The sequence below is a fragment of the Scyliorhinus torazame genome, chromosome 2, assembly GCF_047496885.1.
Source record: "Scyliorhinus torazame isolate Kashiwa2021f chromosome 2, sScyTor2.1, whole genome shotgun sequence".
In the NCBI taxonomy this organism is placed as follows: Eukaryota; Metazoa; Chordata; class Chondrichthyes; order Carcharhiniformes; family Scyliorhinidae; genus Scyliorhinus; species Scyliorhinus torazame.
The window spans coordinates 341,839,875-341,858,029 of NC_092708.1; the positions used below are offsets into that span (position 1 = coordinate 341,839,875).

Genomic DNA, 18,155 nt, shown 5'->3' on the forward strand with positions numbered 1-18,155 from the left:
TAATGCTAAACTGTGTGACACCAACCATCATTTTCTGAGATCAGTGTGAGGCTTGGACAGGTTTCACTGTCTATAGAGTTATAGAGCTTTAGAGCACTTCCACCCATCATGTGTGCACTGGCCATCATGCACCTATCAATTCTAATCCAATTTTCAAGCACTTGGTCCTACTTCTATCTCGTCACAGTCGAGTAAGACTCATTAATGCCACTTTGCTTAACATCCTGGAGAATAATTTTTTAAATCATAATTGAAATTTGGTTTCTGGAGATGAAAGAGCTGAATGCAAACTGGGTTAGTTAGAGCTGAATAGAGGAAGCTTTACTTGGCATCTGGCCCTTTCTGTGAAGCAAAGCAGAATGCAGAGCAAAATATGGAACTTCATTGAGTCAACACACATACAACACTTAGTTTTTTTAAGTTTACAGACTGCAATAAGATAGATGTTTTCGAAATGATGTGCAAGATAAGTATGTTGAAGATTTTCTATCATGTAATGTTTGCAATTTTTATATCCACTGGTGTGAAATCTACATTGACACTGCAGGTGGACTTGCAACTGCTGTGGGATATCCTTTGGATACAATCAAGGTAGTGTTTTCATTTGGCCTATTGAAATTGTCCATGTTTATACCCATGATATTGTAGTTAATACCTGTTGTCTCACCAGGTGAGAATTCAGACACAGCACATGTACAATGGTGTTTGGCACTGTATTCAATCAACATATCAAAGAGAGAAGGTAAACCTTCAATTTGTCAATTTGTGTACAACTTTGTGAAACACAGTATGCTTATTTTAGAAACCTTTATCTTCACTTCTTTAGTTATCATAGTCATAGATGTGTACAGCATGGAAACAGGCCCAGCTTGCCCACGCCGCCCAGTGTCTAATCACTAAGCTAGTCCCACTTGCCTGCATTTGGCCCATATCCTTCTGTACTCACCCTGCTCATGTAACCTTGATCAAGGACAGTAGCGGGAGATTGTGTATTGAGTCTGAAGAGATAGGAGAGGTCTTGAATGAGTATTTTTCTTCTGTATTTACAAATGAGAGGGGCGATATTGTTGGAGAGGACAGTGTGAAACAGATTGGTAAGCTCGAGGAAATACTTGTCAGGAAGGAAGATGTGTTGGGCATTTTGAAAAACTTGAGGATAGACAAGTCCCCCGGGCCTGATGGGATATATCCAAGGATTCTATGGGAAGCAAGAGATGAAATTGCAGAGCCGTTGGCAATTATCTTTTCGTCCTCACTGTCAACAGGGGTGGTACCAGGGGATTGGAGAGTGGCGAATGTCGTGCCCCTGTTCAAAAAAGGAACTAGGGATAACCCAGGGAATTACAGGCCAGTTAGTCTTACTTCGGTGGTAGGCAAAGTAATGGAAAGGGTACTGAAGGATAGGATTTCTGAGCATCTGGAAAGACACTGCTTGATTAGGGATAGTCAGCACGGATTTGTGAGGGGTAGGTCTTGCCTTACAAATCTTATTGAATTCTTTGAGGAGGTGACCAAGCATGTGGATGAAGGTAAAGCAGTGGATGTAGTGTACATGGATTTTAGTAAGGCATTTGATAAAGTTCCCCATGGTAGGCTTATGCAGAAAGTAAGGAGGCATGGGATAGTGGGAAATTTGGCCAGTTGGATAACGAACTGGCTAACCGATAGAAGTCAGAGAGTGGTGGTGGATGGCAAATATTCAGCCTGGATCCCAGTTACCAGTGGCGTACCGCAGGGATCAGTTCTGGGTCCTCTGCTGTTTGTGATTTTCATTAATGACTTGGATGAGGGAGTTGAAGGGTGGGTCAGTAAATTTGCAGACGATACGAAGATTGGTGGAGTTGTGGATAGTAAGGAGGGCTGTTGTCGGCTGCAAAGAGACATAGATAGGATGCAGAGCTGGGCTGAGAAGTGGCAGATGGAGTTTAACCCTGAAAAGTGTGAGGTTGTCCATTTTGGAAGGACAAATATGAATGCGGAATATAGGGTTAACGGTAGAGTTCTTGGCAATGTGGAGGAGCAGAGAGATCTTGGGGTCTATGTTCATATATCTTTGAAAGTTGCCACTCAAGTGGATAGAGCTGTGAAGAAGGCCTATGGTGTGCTCGCGTTCATTAACAGAGGGATTGAATTTAAGAGCCGTGAGGTGATGATGCAGCTGTACAAAACTTTGGTAAGGCCACATTTGGAGTACTGTGTACAGTTCTGGTCGCCTCATTTTAGGAAGGATGTGGAAGCTCTGGAAAAGGTGCAAAGAAGATTTACCAGGATGTTGCCTGGAATGGAGAGTAGGTCTTACGAGGAAAGGTTGAGGGTGCTAGGCCTTTTCTCATTAGAGCGGAGAAGGATGAGGGGCGACTTGATAGAGGTTTATAAGATGATCAGGGGAATAGATAGAGTAGACAGTCAGAGACTTTTTCCCCGGGTGGAACACACCATTACAAGGGGACATAAATTTAAGGTGAAAGGTGGAAGATATAGGAGGGATATCAGAGGTAGGTTCTTTACCCAGAGAGTAGTGGGGGCATGGAATGCACTGCCTGTGGAAGTAGTTGAGTCGGAAACATTAGGGACCTTCAAGCAGCTATTGGATAGGTACATGGATGACGGTAAAATGATATAGTGTAGATTTATTTGTTCTAAAGGGCAGCACGGTAGCATTGTGGATAGCGCAATTGCTTCACAGCTCCATGGTCCCAGGTTCGATTCCGGCTTGGGTCATTGTCTGTGCGGAGTCTGCACGTCCTCCCCGTGTCTGCGTGGGTTTCCTCCGGGTGCTCCGGTTTCCTCCCACAGTCCAAAGATGTGCGGGTTAGGTGAATTGGCCAATGATAAATTGCCCTTAATGTCCAAATTGCCCTTGGTGTTGGGTGGAGGTGTTGAGTTTGGGTATGGTGCTCTTTCCAAGAGCCGGTGCAGACTCAAAGGGCCGAATGGCCTCCTTCTGCACTGTAAATTCAATGATAATCTATGATTAATCTAGGACAAAGGTTCGGCACCACATCGTGGGCCGAAGGGCCTGTTCTGTGCTGTATTTTCTATGTTCTATGTTCTATGTAACTGTCTACTTTTTTTTTTAAAGGAAAAAATTGTACCCGCCTCTACCGTTGCCTCTGGCAGCACTTTCCAGATGCTCACCACGCTCTGTGTGGGGGGGGAAAAAAATCCCCTCTGGTCTCTTTTGTATCTCTCCCCTCTCACCTTAAACCCATTATGGCCTTCTTGGATATAACCGTCTTTAACTTGAAGAATTGCCAAAGGTTAAGCACTACTGTTTTCTACTTTTGAAGCATTAGTGCAAACCCATCCTCCTTTAAAATCCATTTAGTTTATATAAATTTATCATAAACTGCATGGCCTTCAATTTGAGCCAACCTTCAATGAATCATTTCCAATGTCGAGTGCTGAAATATCATGTTGCAACCGCAACCAATATAAATATGTCTGTTCAACTAGAAAGCCTGGTAGTACGTAATAAGGTTTTGAATAGCTTTTATAATTTTGCAAAAAGATGTTTTTCAATTTAAATACGCAAACATAGGAAGAGGAGTATGCCATTCAGTTCCTTGAGTCTGTGCAGACATTCAATGAGATCAACTCCCTCCACCTGTCTTGGCTCCATATTCCTTAAAACCCTTGGCAAGTGAAAGTCCATTGATCAGATTTAAAATGATTAACTCAGTTAACTTTTTTGTAGGAGTGTTCCACACTTTGACCATCCTACATCTCTGCCTGGCTTTAACTTTAATGTAATCTCCCCTTGTCCCTCACTCCTTCAGCTGTGGAAAAAATATTTCTATCTATTCTATCAATTGCTCTCAGAATCCTAAAAAATTCAACCAAGTCACCCCAACACTCTCTATTTCTGGGAATACAAGCCCCATATTTTGTAATTTCTACTCCTGGTGAATTCATGCTTCACTCCGAAGGTCGGTATATCTTTTCTAAGTTTCGGTGGCCAGAACTGTGCACAGAAATGAAGATGTGATCTTACCAGGGCTTTGTATAGATGTAACAACACTTCTAGTTTATATTCTAAACGGTCGACACGGTGGCACAGTGGTTAGCACTGCTGCCTACCGCGCCGAGGACCCGGGTTCAATCCCGGCCCCAGGTCACTGTCTTTGTGGGATTTGCACATTCTCCATATGTCTGCGTGGGTTTCACCCCTACAACCCAAAGATGTGCAAGTTAGGTGGATTGGCTACACTAAAATTGCCCCTTAATTGAAAAGAAAAATTGGGTACTCTAAAGTTATTTTTAAAAAAGGAAAAAAGAAAGTTTGTATTCTAACCCTCTAGTTATAACGGATAACATTGCATTAGCTTTTTTGATCACTTTATGTATCTAATGGCTCGATTTTACGATAAGAACATTAAATTCTGGAAAAAACTCAGGTCTGGCAGCATCTGCAGAAAGAGTTAAGGTTCAAGTCTCTATCACTTTTTCAAAGCTACAGATTGCATTTTAGTGTTCTGTTTATAAGCCAAGGATAGCATTCCTTCAAATCTTAACCATCCAAATTAAGATGGTATGGGGAAAAGTGAAGGTCATAACTCAGATGCAGGATTTTGTGTTTCTGCAAAGCATTATCGAATACAAACTGAACCCAATTACTGTTAGTTATAAATACAACTTGAAATGAGACAAAGTTTAGAAATTGTAATCATTACTTATTTCTTCTGTTGTAATATCAGAATTGTGAAATGATGGGAAAGTCTTCAGTAATAGTTGTTGTGCCTTTTACCCAGGTGTATGGATTTTATAAAGGAATGGCATTGCCTGTTCTATCAGTATCTGTATGTGGTTCAGTTTGCTTTGGCACGTACAGGAACTGCCTCCATTTCTTAAGTCAGTTGCGACATGGTAGCTCAGATGTGAAACCAGCCAGACTTGATGTTTTCATCGCAGGTTGCTCTGCAGGGACTGCTGAAGTAAGTAACTTGTTTAATGATAATTGACATATGAGCTCAGGATTTTTCATTGCTTAGGTTTTTTAAGCTAAGTTAATTAGATTTGATTTGGTTAATTCTGTGCCTTTTGTGGATTTAAGGGAGGGTGGAATCATGCCATATATGTGCAACTGAACTGTGAAACTTGTGACTTTCGTCAATTTCAAAATGTCTGTCTTTAATCAGGCGATGTAACGTATCCCAGCTAACTAAATGGGCAATACTTGAAACTCTATTCTTGATTGCAGTACATCATTTATCTTTTCTCTTAAGAATACATCATCCGGTGGCGGCCATAAGTTGAGCGGTCGCACAAAATGTGGCTCTCATCCAGGAACTCTGGTTTAGACCTTTTAATCCAATCAAATGGGTGCCAAAAGGGCAAAGCTCCTCCAAACCCTCCCCCGCCATCAACTACAGTGCAGGAACCAACAATCTAGCAGTAAAAACAGCAAAAGTGAAGAGAGGGAAACCTCAGCCTCGGAGCAGGGAAGCCTGCGTGACCAGGGATGACAAACTCCACAGAATTGCCAGTGCAGACCCAGGTGTTCATGGAAAATATTATGAACTTCATCACCACCGAGCTCCAGAAACACAGGAAAGCAATAATGGAGGACCTCTTCGCTGCTGTGGGGTCAGCAGTAGAGACCACGACGGCCCTCATAAGAGAGGCATGGGCAAAATGGAGTGGAGGATTGAGGCCCAAGAGGCAACGGTGCAGGACCTTGAAAAAGCCGCCACAGACCAGGAGACTGGGTCACGGCACTCGAAGCCAAGGTGTCGAGGCTGTTCAGGACCCAGAAGGGGCTGAGAAAAAAAACGAGCGCCAAGAAACAGGTTGTGGCAGCAAAACCTGTGGACCTTGGGGCTGCCGGAAGGAATGGAGGGGAGAAATCGCACAGAGTGTGTAGCAGCAATGCTCGGAAAGCTGGTCAGGGAGGAAAGCTTTGTCAAACCCCTGGAGGTGGTGATGCACTATCAATTACGACGAGACGAGAGTAGAGAGTAATCGAGGCTTTATTAAGCAGAGATGTGTAGCCTCCTGCAGCTTGTGCCGAAATGGCTGCAGGTCAGAGAGCACACACATTTATACTCCGCCTACTGGGCGGAGCCAGCAGGCAGGGATCTACCCCCTGCTCCTGTAGTACAGGAGCCTTACCGTATTACATCTTGTATGTGATATATACAACAGTGGTGACTACCACATTCACCCTCTGTTAAAAAAGAGTCCAGCGGGGGTGGTGGAAAACTTTTTACATACATTTTGGGGAAAGTTCACAAATTCAGCCGATCGGGTGCCTTGATCCTCCGTTGTGAGCGCCGCAGTCCCGGTGGCAATGCAGGTGTCAGCTCGGTCGCCGGTGACTCCGGGAGAGTGTAGACCTCGTCTTCATCCCCGGGTGGGACCAAGGGGAGGATGGATCATCCTGGTACGGGGGCTGTGGTGAGGTGCGCTGGAGGGAGGAAGGGTGGCACCGGGGAGGGGGGACCGACCCAGCTGGTGCCAGGTCCCTGAGGGAGACTGTGGCTTGGCTGCCGTCAGGGCACGCCACGTAGGCGTACTGCGGGTTTGCATGGAGTAGCTGTACTTTCTCGAACAACGGGTCCGCCTTGTGGAGCCGCACATGCTTGCGGAGGAGAACGGGTCCTGGAGCTGCCAGCCACGTTGGGAGCGAAACCCCAGAGGTGGACTTCCTGGGGAAGGCAAGGAGACGTTCATGGGGGGTTGCATTACATAAGAACATAAGAACTAGGAACAGGAGTAGGCCATCTGGACCCTCGAGCCTGTTCCGCCATTTAATGAGATCATGGCTGATCTTTGTGGACTCAGCTCCCCTCTCCGGCCCGTACACCATGGGCGAAATTCTCCTGAAACGGCGCGATGTCCGCCGACTGGCGCCCAAAACGGCGCAAATCAGACGGGCAACGCACCGCCCCAAAGGTGCGGAATGCTCCGCATCTTTGGGGGCTGAACCCCAACGTTAAGGGGCTAGGTCGGCGCCGGACGAATTTCCGCCCCGCCAGCTGGCGGAAAAGGCCTTTGGTGCCCCGCCAGCTTGCGCGGAAATGACATCTCCGGGCGGCGAATGTGCGGGAGCGTTAGCGGCCGCTGACGGCATTCCCGCGCATGCGCATTGGAGGGAGTCTCTTCCGCCTCCGCCATGGTGGAGACTGTGGCGGAGGCGGAAGGGAAAGAGTGCTCCCACGGCACAGGCCCGCCCGCGGATCGGTGGGCCCCGATCGCGGGCCAGGCCACCGTGGGGGCACCCCCCGGGGCCAGATCGCCCCGCACCAGGACCCCGGAGCCCGACCGCGCCGCCTTGTCCCGCCGGTAAGGTAGGTAGTTTAATCTACGCCGGCGGGACAGGCATTTTAGCGGCGGGACTTCGGCCCACCCGGGCCGGAGAATCGCGCAGGGGGGCCCGCCAACCGGCGTGGCGCGATTCCCGCCCCCGCCGAATATCCGGTGCCGGAGACTTCGGCAACCGGCGGGGGCGGGATTCACGCCAGCCCCCGGCGATTATCCGACCCGGCGGGGGGTCGGAGAATCTCGCCCCATATCCCCGAATCCCTTTATTCTTTAGAAAGGCATCTATCTTTTTCTTAAAAATGTTTAAAGAAGGAGCCTCAACTGCTTCACTGGGCAAGGAATTCCAGAGATTCACAACCCTTTGGGTGAAGAAGTTCCTCCTACACTCCGTCCTAAATCTACTTCCCCTTATTTTGAGGCAATGCCCCCTAGTTCTGCTTTCCCCGACCAGTGGAAACAACCTGCCCGCATCTATCCTATCTATTCCCTTCATAATTTTATATGTCTCAATAAGATCCCCCCACATCCTTCTAAACTCCAATGAGTACAGTCCCAGTCTACTCAACCTCTCGTCATAATCTAATCCCCTTAACTCTGGGATCAACCTAGTGAATCTCCTCTGCACTCCCTCTAGTGCCAATATGTCCTTTCTCAGGAAAGGAGACCAAAACTGAACACAATACTCCAGATGCGGCCTCACCAACACCCTATACAATTGCAGCATAACCTCACTAGTCTTGAACTCCATCCCTCTAGCAATGAAAGACAAAACTCAATTAGCCTTCTTAATCACCTGTTGCACCTGCACACCAACTTTTTGCGACTCGTGCATTAGTCGCTGTGCCAAGTAGCGATCGGATGGAGTGAAGGGCGTCGGGGAGGACCTCCTGCCAGCGGGAGACCGGGAGATTTTTGGACCGTCGGGGCCAGCTGGACGGCCTTCCAGACCGTCCCATTCTCCCGCTCCACCTGCCCATTTCCCCGGGGGTTGTAGCTGGTCGTCCTGCTCGAGGCGATGCCCTTGCTGAGCAGGTACTGACACAGCTCATCACTCATAAAGGAGGATCCCCGGTCGCTGTGGATGTAGGCGGGGAAACCGAACAGGGCGAAGATGGTGTTGAGTGCTTTGATGACGGTGGCAGACGTCACAGCGAAGGGGAATCTGGAGTATTCGTCAACCACGTTAAGGAAGTACGCGTTTCGGTCGGTGGAGGGGAGGGGCCCTTTGAAATCCACGCTGAGGCGTTCAAAGGGGCGGGAGACCTTCACTAGATGCGCGCGGTCTGGCCGGTAGAAGTGCGGTTTGCACTCCGCGCAGATCTGGCAGTCTCTGTTGATAGCCCTGACCTCCTCAATGGAGTAGGGCAGATTGCGGGCCTTTATGAAGTGGAAGAACCGGGTGACCCCTGGGTGACAGAGAGCGTCGTGTAGGGTCCGGAGACGGTCCACTTGTGCGCTGGCACATGTACCTCGGGATAGGGCATCGGGCAGCTTGTTGAGCTTACCGGGGCGATACAAAATCTCGTAATTGTAGGTGGAGAGCTCGATCCGCCACCTCAAAATTTTATCATTTTTGATCTTGCCCCGCTGTGTGTTATTGAACATGAAGGCAACCGACCGTTGGTCAGTGAGGAGAATGAATCTCCTGACGGCCATGTAATGCCTCCAATGCCACACAGCTTCTACGATGGCTTGGGCCTCCTTCTCGATGGAGGAGTGCCGAATTTCGGAGGCCTGGAGGGTGCGTGCAAAGAATGCCACGGGCCTGCCTGCCTAGTTGAGGGTGGCGGCCAGAGGGACGTCTGATGTATCGCTCTCGACTTGGAAGGGGAGCGTCTCGTCGACCGTGTGCATCGCGGCCTTGGCGATGTCGGCCTTGATACGGTTGAAGGCCTGGTGAGCCTCGGCCGTCAGGGGGAAAACGGTGGAGTGAATGAGTGGGCGGGACTTGTCCGCATAGTTAGGGACCCACTGGGCGTAGTATGAGAAGAACCCCAGGCATCGTTTGAGGGTCTTGGGGCAGTGGGGGAGGGGGAGTTCCATGAGGGGGCGCATGCGATCGGGGTCGGGCCCTAGAACTCCATTTTGCACCACATAGCCGAGGACGGCTAAGCGGTTGGTGCTGAACACGCACTTCTCCATATTGTACGTTAGGTTGAGGTGTTTGGCGGTGTGGAGGAATTTGGAAAGGTTAGCGTCGTGGCCGCAGATGGTGACATTATCCAGGTACGGGAAGGTGGCCCGCAGTCTGTACCGGTCAACCATTCGGTCCATCTCCCATTGGAAGACCGAGACCCCATTAGTGACGTCGAAGGGAACCCTAAGGAAGTGGTAAAGGCAGCCGTCCGCTTCAAGCGTGGTGTATGGGCGGTCCGCCTTGCGAATGGGGAGCTGGTGGTAGGCAGATTTCAGGTCCACTATCGAGAAGACCCGGTACTGTGCAATCTGATTGACCATATCAGATATGCGTGGGAGGGGGTACGCGTCGAGCTGCGTGTACCGATTGATGGTCTGACTGTAGTCAACGACCATCCTGTTTTTCTCCCCAGTTTTCACAACTACCACTTGGGCTCTCCAGGAGCTGTTGTTGGCCTCGATAATGCCTTCCCGCAGCAGCCGCTGGACCTCGGACCTGATGAAGGTCCTGTCCTGGGCACTGTACCGTCTGCTCCTGGTGGCGACGGGTTTGCAATCTGGAGTGAGGTTTGCAAACAGAGAAGGCAGGTCGGCCTTAAGAGTCGTGAGACCGCATACAGGAAGGGTTGGTAGGGGCCGGCCGAATTTCAGGGTTAGACTTTGGAGGTTGCACTTGAAGTCCAGGCCGAGTAGCAAGGCAGCGCAGAGGTTGGGGACGACGTAGTGCCGGAAGTCGCTGAACTCTACGCCCTGGATGGTGAGGGTGGCGGTGCAGTACCCCGGATCACCACGGAGTGGGATCCGGAGGCCAGAGAGATTCTCTGGTTAATGGGGTGTACCGCGAGGGAGCAGTGCCTTACCGTATCAGTGTGGATGAAGCTCGCTCTGCTCCCAGAGTCAAGAAGGCGTGATGTCTTGTGCCCATCGACCTTTACCGTCGTCGACGCGGTTGCGAGGTTGTGCGGCCAGGACTGGTCGATCGTGATGGAGGCGAGCTGTAGCTGGTGTTGGAAGGCCCCTGGCTGGTCGGCAGGCAATGAGCGGCTCGATGAGGTGCCCGACGGGCAGGGGTCCTGAGGTGGGAAAGATGGCGGGGCGCAAGTGGCGGGCGGCGTTAAAGATGGCAGCGCCCACGGGCCGCACGTGTCCTGAGGCAAGCAAGATGGCAGCTCCCACGGGTCGCACGGGGGGCTGCAGGAACAATGGGCTTGGTTACAGCGGCGATCGAGCGGGCCTGGCACACAGCAGTGAAATGTCCTTTCTTCCCGCAGGCCTTGCAGAGTGTGCTCCGCGCCGGGCAGCGCTGCCGGGGGTGCTTTGTCTGTCCGCAGAGGTAGCATTTGGGTCCCCCGGGGTTGGCTGGCTGCCGCGTGGCGCAGGCTTGGGGTTGGCTGGGGGGGGGTCGCTGGTGGGGTCCACGATGTCCAGGAGGGGGGTGCCGTGCGGTCGGGGGCGTACGCTTGTACATTACAGGAGGCGACCGTTAGTGAGATCGTAAGTTTCTTGGTCGGCGTGAGGTCAAGGGTAGCCCCTTCTAAGAGGCGCTGGCGGATGTACGCCGACCCTATGCCCGTAACGAAAGCGTCCCTAATTAGGAGTTCAGAATGTTCAATGGCCGAAACGGTCTGGCAATCGCAGTCCCTCGCCAGGGCGTGCAGGGCACGCCAGAAATCTTCCACAGACTCACCGGGGACTTGATGAAGCGTGGACAGGAGGTGCCTGGCGTAGAGCTTGTTGGTCTGCTGAGTGTAGTTCTCTTTCAGTAGCGCCATGGCCTCAGCATAGGTAGGCGCGTCCCGGATGAGAGGAAAGATATTGGAGCTCAACCGCGTATACAGGATCTGGAGCTTCTGTTCCTCTGAGAGTGGTTCTGTCGCAGATCCGATGTAGGCTTCAAAGCAAGCTAGCCAATGTGCGACTTGGCGTTGTCTGCTTGAGGGTGCAGCTGCAGGCGATCCGGCTTGATACGGAGGTCCAACGTTGTAAAATCTCTGCCTAATAAATTGATGCACTATCAATTACGACGGGTCGAGAGTAGTGAGTAATTGAGGCTTTATTAAGCAGAGATGTGTAGCCTCCCGCAGCTGCTGCCGAAATGGCTGCAGCTCGGAGATCACACACCATTTATACTCTGCCTACTGGGCGGAGCCAGCAGGCAGAGATCTACCCCCGTACCTGTAGTACAGGAGCCTTACCGTATTACATCTCGTATGTGATATATACAACAGTGGTGACTACCACAGGTAGATCACGCCCACTGATCGCTCCAGTAGCAGCCCAGGGCTGGGGAACCACCGCAGGCAATGATGGTGAGGCTCCACAGTTGTCAGGACATAGTGGTGGGAAAAAAACACAAAAGGCGTGTAAGTGGGAAGGACATTCCACTTACTTGTATGAGGACATTGGAGCACACCTGGCCAGACACCTGGCAGAATTTAACGGCACCAAGGTCACACTGTTTAAGAGTAAGGTGCGGTTTATCCTGCCAAACTTTGGGTCAATATCAAGGCAAGGAGTACTACTTCGACTCCCCGGAGGAGGCCAACACGTTTGTTCTAAAAATGAACATGGGAAACAACAGTGATAAACAATGATCTAAGTGCAAACTTTAATTATTCGGAAAGGACAAGGGCAACCACACTTGGGGCCGTGGGGGGCGGGGATCAGATGGGATTAAAAACAGGAGAGGCGGGGGAGGGTAGAATGCTGGTTACAACATGCTGCACGTGGAGACCGGCAGAAAAGAGGAGGAAGAAGACAGCGGCCATCTTAAGTGGCCAAAGACCAAGGGGGATGAGAATGGCTAACCCCACAGGAGGGAGGGAGGGGTGGGGGCAGAGCACCCCTCAGGATAGCTATGTGGAAGGTGAGAGGCCTCAACGGACCGGTGAAAGGATCCAGAGTCCTCGCCCATCTCAAAAGCTTGAGGGTGGACATAGCCTTCCTGCAAGAGACGCACCTGAGAGGGACTGACTGCGGGTAAGAATAGGCTGGGTGGGACAAACATTTCAAGTGTGCTCTAACGCAAGGGCAAGAAGATTGCCATACTAATTAACAGGATAGTAGCGTTCACAGCGACAAGCACTATTTGTAATAGTCATTGGATCCCTGGAAGGGGCCCCAGTAGTTGTGATAAATATACACCCCCTGAACTGGGACGACGCAGAGTTCGTCACGAAAACAATGGCAGGAATCCTTAACTTGGACACCCACCGACTCATCATGGGGGAAGACTTTTTAAATAAACTTAGAGTACCAAATTCTTTTTTTCCAATTAACGAGCAATTTAGCATGGCCAGTTCACCTACTCTCCACATCTTTGGGTTGTGGGGGTGAGACCCACGCAGACACGGGAAGAATATGCAAACTCCATATGGACAGTGACCCGGGGCCAGGATCGAATCTGGGTCCTTGGCACCATGAGGCAGAAGTGCTAACCACTGAACCACCATGCCGCTCCCGTGGGGAAGACTTTAATTGCATCCAGGACCCGACAATGGACAAATCTAATCCTAGCACGAGAGCCATATCAGGAATGGCATCAGAGCTTAACGCCTTCATGGAGCAGATTTTGGTGGTGTGTGGGGGGGGTGGAATCGGTGATGCCTCATGGTTCCGACCTATGGAATTGCTGGCAGAAAGTAAAACGCTGCAGATGGAATTTGATCTGCTCTCCTTGGGGAAAGCAGTCCACCAGCTCCACCAGTCAGGGGGGCTTTTACGAGCATGTAGATAAGACCAGCCAGGAAACTGGCTGTCACAAAATAAATAGTAACGGTCAGGGATAGGGACGGTAGCATCGCTGCGGCCCTGAACAAGGTCAACGAGGCCGTTGCAAACTTTTGTCGAGGTCTTTACACCTCTAGGGGGACTCTGGGATGAAACAGTTCCTCGAAGGACTGGATAGACCAGTGGTTGGAGAAGACAAGAAAGAGGGCTGGAAGCACCTCAATGAGATCATGGAATGTATTTATTCCATGCAGTCGGAGAAGGCGTCAGGACCAGACTGGTTTCCAGTGGACTTCTACAAACATTTCTCGGGCAGCAGTGGCCCTGTACGTGCAGCAGATATTCAATGATTCATAGATTATCATAGATTATCATAGAATTTACAGTGCAGAAGGAGGCCATTCGGCCCATCGAGTCTGCACCGGCTCTTGGAAAGAGCACCCTACCAAAGGTCAACACCTCCGCCCTATCCCCATAACCCAGTAACCCCACCCAACACTAAGGGCAATTTTGGACACTAAGGGCAATTTATCAGGCCAATCCACCTAACCTGCTCATCTTTGGACTGTGGGAGGAAACCGGAGCACCCGGAGGAAACCCACGCGCACACGGGGAGGATGTGCAGACTCCGCACAGACAGTGACCCAAGCTGGAATCGAACCTGGGACCCTGGAGCTGTGAAGCAATTGTGCTATCCACAATGCTACCGTGCTACCCAAACCAGGTTCAGGTACCTGGGGATACAGATAGCACACAATTGGACAAGTCTCCACAAGTAGAACCTGTCGAACCGGGTGGAGGAGGTGAAGAGGGTCTGCAAAGATTGAACTCATTCCCCCTTTGACTAGCGGGTAGGGTGTAGATGAATAAAATGAACGTACTACCCAGATTCCTCTTCATGTTCAGAACTTTCCCAATCTTCAGCCCCAAATCCTTCTTCGCCAGGGTTAAGCAACTTATTATGGCCTTTGTCTGGGGGTGGGAGGGGTGGGTGGGTAGAGAAAGATTCCTAGGGTATGAAAAGCCATCCTGCAGTGAGGTTATGTGGGAGGCGTGGCCCTGCCAAAGCGCACAACTGGATGAGTATCCACTGGTTGAAACTGTCCAGCCTGGTGGAGGAGGTGAAGGGGGACCTGCAAAGATGGGACTCATTCCCTCTTTGACTAGCAGGTAGGGTGCAGATGATTAAAATGAAGATACTACCCAGGTTTCTCCATGTTCAGAACTCTCTCAATCTTCATTCTCAAATCCTGCTTTGCCAGGATTGATCAGCTTATCATGGCCCGTGGGTGGGGCGACGATTCCCAGGGTATGAAAAGCCATCCTGAAGGGAGGGTGACAAGTGGGCCAAACCTCCTATTCTATAACTGGGCGGCAAATGCAGAGAGGGTGAGGGGATGGCTGAGAGAGCTGGTGGCAAATGGAGGAGGCCTCCTGTACGGGGACATCTCTGCGGGCGCAAGCCACCGCCTCGTTCTCTGCCTCCCCCGCATACTCTGGGAACCCGGCGGTAGTGGCCACATTAAAGGCCTAGAACCAGGGGCGAAATTCTCCGTTATCGGCGCAAAGTCCACCGACCGGCGGCAAAAACGGAGCAAATTCCACCTGCATCACGTCGCCAAAAACGTCGCAAAGTCTCCGGCCCGGAATGGGCTAGCAGCGACGTGACGCTATCTGCGCTGGCTCACGTGGTTCACGCCGTGCGGCTCATTAAGGACGCGCTGCTCCCCCCACCCGACCAGAACACCTGACCGGATGGCCGCCCGCCGCTCAGCCCCGAGGTTCCAGTCTCGTGACATTGAGGCGCTCCTGGACGCAGTGGAGCAGAGGAGGGAGGCCCTGTATCCCGGGCACGGCCGCAGAGTTGCCCCACGCCATAGCCGGCATCTGTGGAGGGAGGTGGCAGAGGCCGTAACCGCTGTGGCCCTGACACCACGGACAGGCACCCAGTGTCACAAGAAGAAGAACAACCTCGTCAGAGCAGCCAGGGTGAGCCTCCCTCCCCCCCTGCCCGATATCCATATCCCCCATCCCCATATCCCCCCTCCCCCATATCCCTCCTCCCCCATAGCCCCCATATCCCCCTCCCCATATCCCCCCTCCCCCATATCCCCCCTCCCCCATATCCCCCCTCCCCCATATCCCCCCCTCCCCCATATCCGCCTTCCCCCATTTCCCCAAGTGAATCCAGCCCGAACCTTAACCTCTGCAATACACGCGCAACCGATGGCGTGCATTCATATACCTGTCTAACACTGTTGACTTTTACCCCTGCCACCCCCCCCCCCCCCCCCCCCCCACAGGAGTAACGTGCACACAACACCAGGGAGCATGTGAGGACTGGAGGAGGCCCCGCTGATGAGAGGCCACTGACCGAACATGAGGAAAGGGCCCTGGAACTGGCTGGCGGACCTGACGACCGGGATGTTGCTGATGCAGAGGTCGGGGGCCCACCAGCAAGTGAGCCACCGACAGCCTGTCCCCATATCCCCCCTCCCCCATATCCCCCTCCCCCATACCCCCCCTCCCCTATATCCCCCTCCCCCATATCACCTGATCACTGCCTGCGAATCTAACCATGCATGCTTCATTGTGTATCGCAGGAGCAAACGTCGAGGCACCCATCCCCGCAGATGCAGACCGCCTGCAGGATGCCCCTCGGAGACCACGGGGGACGGAGAGACCCGGACTCTCTGGCATGCGACGCCTGCAGGATGCCCCTCGGAGACCAAGGGGGACGGAGAGACCCGGACCCTCTATCATACGACGCCCGCAGGATGCCCCTCGGAGACCACTGGAGATGGAGAGACCTGGAGCAACAGGGAGACGACGCCCCCGTCTCGTGCGGGTGCGACGACACAGGTGTGTGCCACCCAGCGACGAGAGGGGCAGCCACAGGCCCCCATCACAGCCGGGCCACGAAACCACTACCCAGAACACCACTACCCAGGACACCCCTACCCAGGACACCACTACCCAGGAAACTGAAATACCGGACAGTGACACAGATTGGATGGGCGGAGACGAACCGCCACCCCAAAGTTCCATGGACTCAGAGTGGGACGATGCGCATGACACAACGCCACTGCTGTCACCAACACCCTCCACCATCGCAGAAACACTCACCACGGTTGGGCACTTTAGTGATGAGGCGTCTGGTACACTCACTGGTGCGCACAACACAGCCGTCCCGGTACAGCAGGTGGAGGTAGGAGCAGCAGAGGGGCCGGGCGGTCGGAGGCCAGCCCAGCCCAAGCGAACATCTGCCGCCCAGATGGATCCCGGGTTCCTGGAGTTACCACACCCACCCATACGTCCGATGCAACCACCGAACCAGAGACGAGCGAAGAGGGTGACGGCCGGCTTGAGGTGGCTGCAGTCGCAGGTGGAGGAGTCCACCCGCGTCCAGGAGCTGGCAGTGGTGCCGGTCATGCGTGCCACCCAGGCTGACACCGCACGGGTGGCGTCCGCAGTGGAGGCAATGGGTGCGACGGTGTCAGACATGGGGAACGGTTTGCGAGGCCTGGGGCTTTCCGTGCAGGCGGCGTCTGTGGCCCAGGCCATGGCTGCCCTCTCACAGGAGGCCATGAGCCAGTGCCAGCGGCAGATGGCAGAGGCGCTCAACGCCATGGCCCAGTCTCAGCAGGCCATGGCCCAGTCTCTGCAGTCCATAGCCCAGTCTCTGCAGGCCATGGCCCAGTCTCAGCAGGCCATGGCCCAGTCTCAGCAGGCCATGGCCCAGTCTCAGCAGGCCATCGCTGAGGGCATCGGCGCCATTGCCCATGTGCGAGCCGGCATCGCAGTCACAGACAGGGTTTGCCAATCCCCTGAGCTCCATGGCTGCAAACCTGCAGACCCCTGTCGATACCAGCACGGGCCTCCAGGACTGGCAGCGGCAGATGTCGGGGGGGCATCGGAAGGCCAGTCCGTCCGCATCCCCCACCCATGTAGAGGCCTGGGGGCCATCGGGCACCCCGAGGGAGGAGGAGGTGCTGTGGTCCGTCCCGGGTCCCCCTGTAGGGGAGGTCCCGGAACACCACGACACCTTGGACTCCCCCCCCCCCCCCCCCCCCCCATTCCGTCCCAGGTGCATTGGGTGGGCAACGGGCAGGACAAGCTGGCAGCTCGCCATCCCAGTCGCCCGGGCCGCAGCCTGGCCCATCTAGGCCAGGACGCCCCAGGAAACGGCCGCCAAAGGGATCCCGTGTCAGAGGGCAGGAATCACAGGAGTCCACCTCCAGTTCTGCTGTACCGTCTGGGGAACCACGTAGACGTAGTCATAGGGTCCGTAAGGCCAAACAATTAGACACTGAGCAAGTTGGCATGGGTGCAGGGCACAGATGAGTTTTAGGGGCTAGGGCACGTGCATAAACTCCTTTCATTATTAAAGTCAATGTTACACCTACAGAAGCTGCCTTTGTGCTCTGTCCAAAGCGTGCGGGGGTGTCATGTACGTTGAGCGCAAGTGTGTGTGTGAGGGGTGGTCTTACCTCAGCCCCAGGTGAGTCTGCCCCCTTCCCCCTGGGCCGCCAGCAACATCCCCCCGGGCAGAGGACAGGACCGTGCGCTGCAGTGTCACAGCCGCATGCAGGGATGGTCCGGGCGGATGGTGGTACGGTGGCCATGGGTCAGACATAGTCCAACAATGTGGAGCCAGGAGCTCATCGCAGGGCGGGTTGTCATTATCCTCCATGGCCTGCAATAGACCACGCGTCCACCGGCAACTGTGTGAGCCCGGCCGTTGTGCCGCAGGTGGATCGGCAATGGGAGAGTGGTGTGCATGCGGGTGGGGTGGGTGGGGTTGGGGAGGGGGGTGAGGGTGCTGGGTGGGTGGATGGGTGGGAGGTGTGGGTCGTCGGCTGTTGCCATGGTGTGCGGTCTGTGGCCATCCTACCCGATTCCCGCGTCCATCTAGTCAGTGAAGCGGGCGGCTATCAGCCTGTCCCGTGCCCGCTGGCCCAGCCGGTAACAGTGGACAGCCACCCGCCCGTGTCTAGCCCGTCTGCCCTGACCATCTGCCCCCATCT

The 18,155-nt window shown here is 53.1% G+C and overlaps 1 protein-coding gene across 5 annotated transcripts in view; it reads left to right on the forward strand.

Annotated features, from left to right (window-relative positions):
* Positions 1 to 18,155, forward strand: part of slc25a47b (solute carrier family 25 member 47b) — a 100,530-nt gene that overhangs the window by 38,602 nt on the left and 43,773 nt on the right. For 3 of the 5 annotated variants that reach the window (XM_072490644.1, XM_072490621.1, XM_072490628.1), the window contains exons 2-4: positions 548 to 591; positions 671 to 742; positions 4,752 to 4,934. In XM_072490644.1, the coding sequence (XP_072346745.1) occupies positions 548 to 591; positions 671 to 742; positions 4,752 to 4,934 (299 nt within the window). The remainder of the gene's footprint in view (positions 1 to 547; positions 592 to 670; positions 743 to 4,751; positions 4,935 to 18,155) is intronic. The other 2 variants (XM_072490652.1, XM_072490636.1) reach the window with 2 other exon arrangements.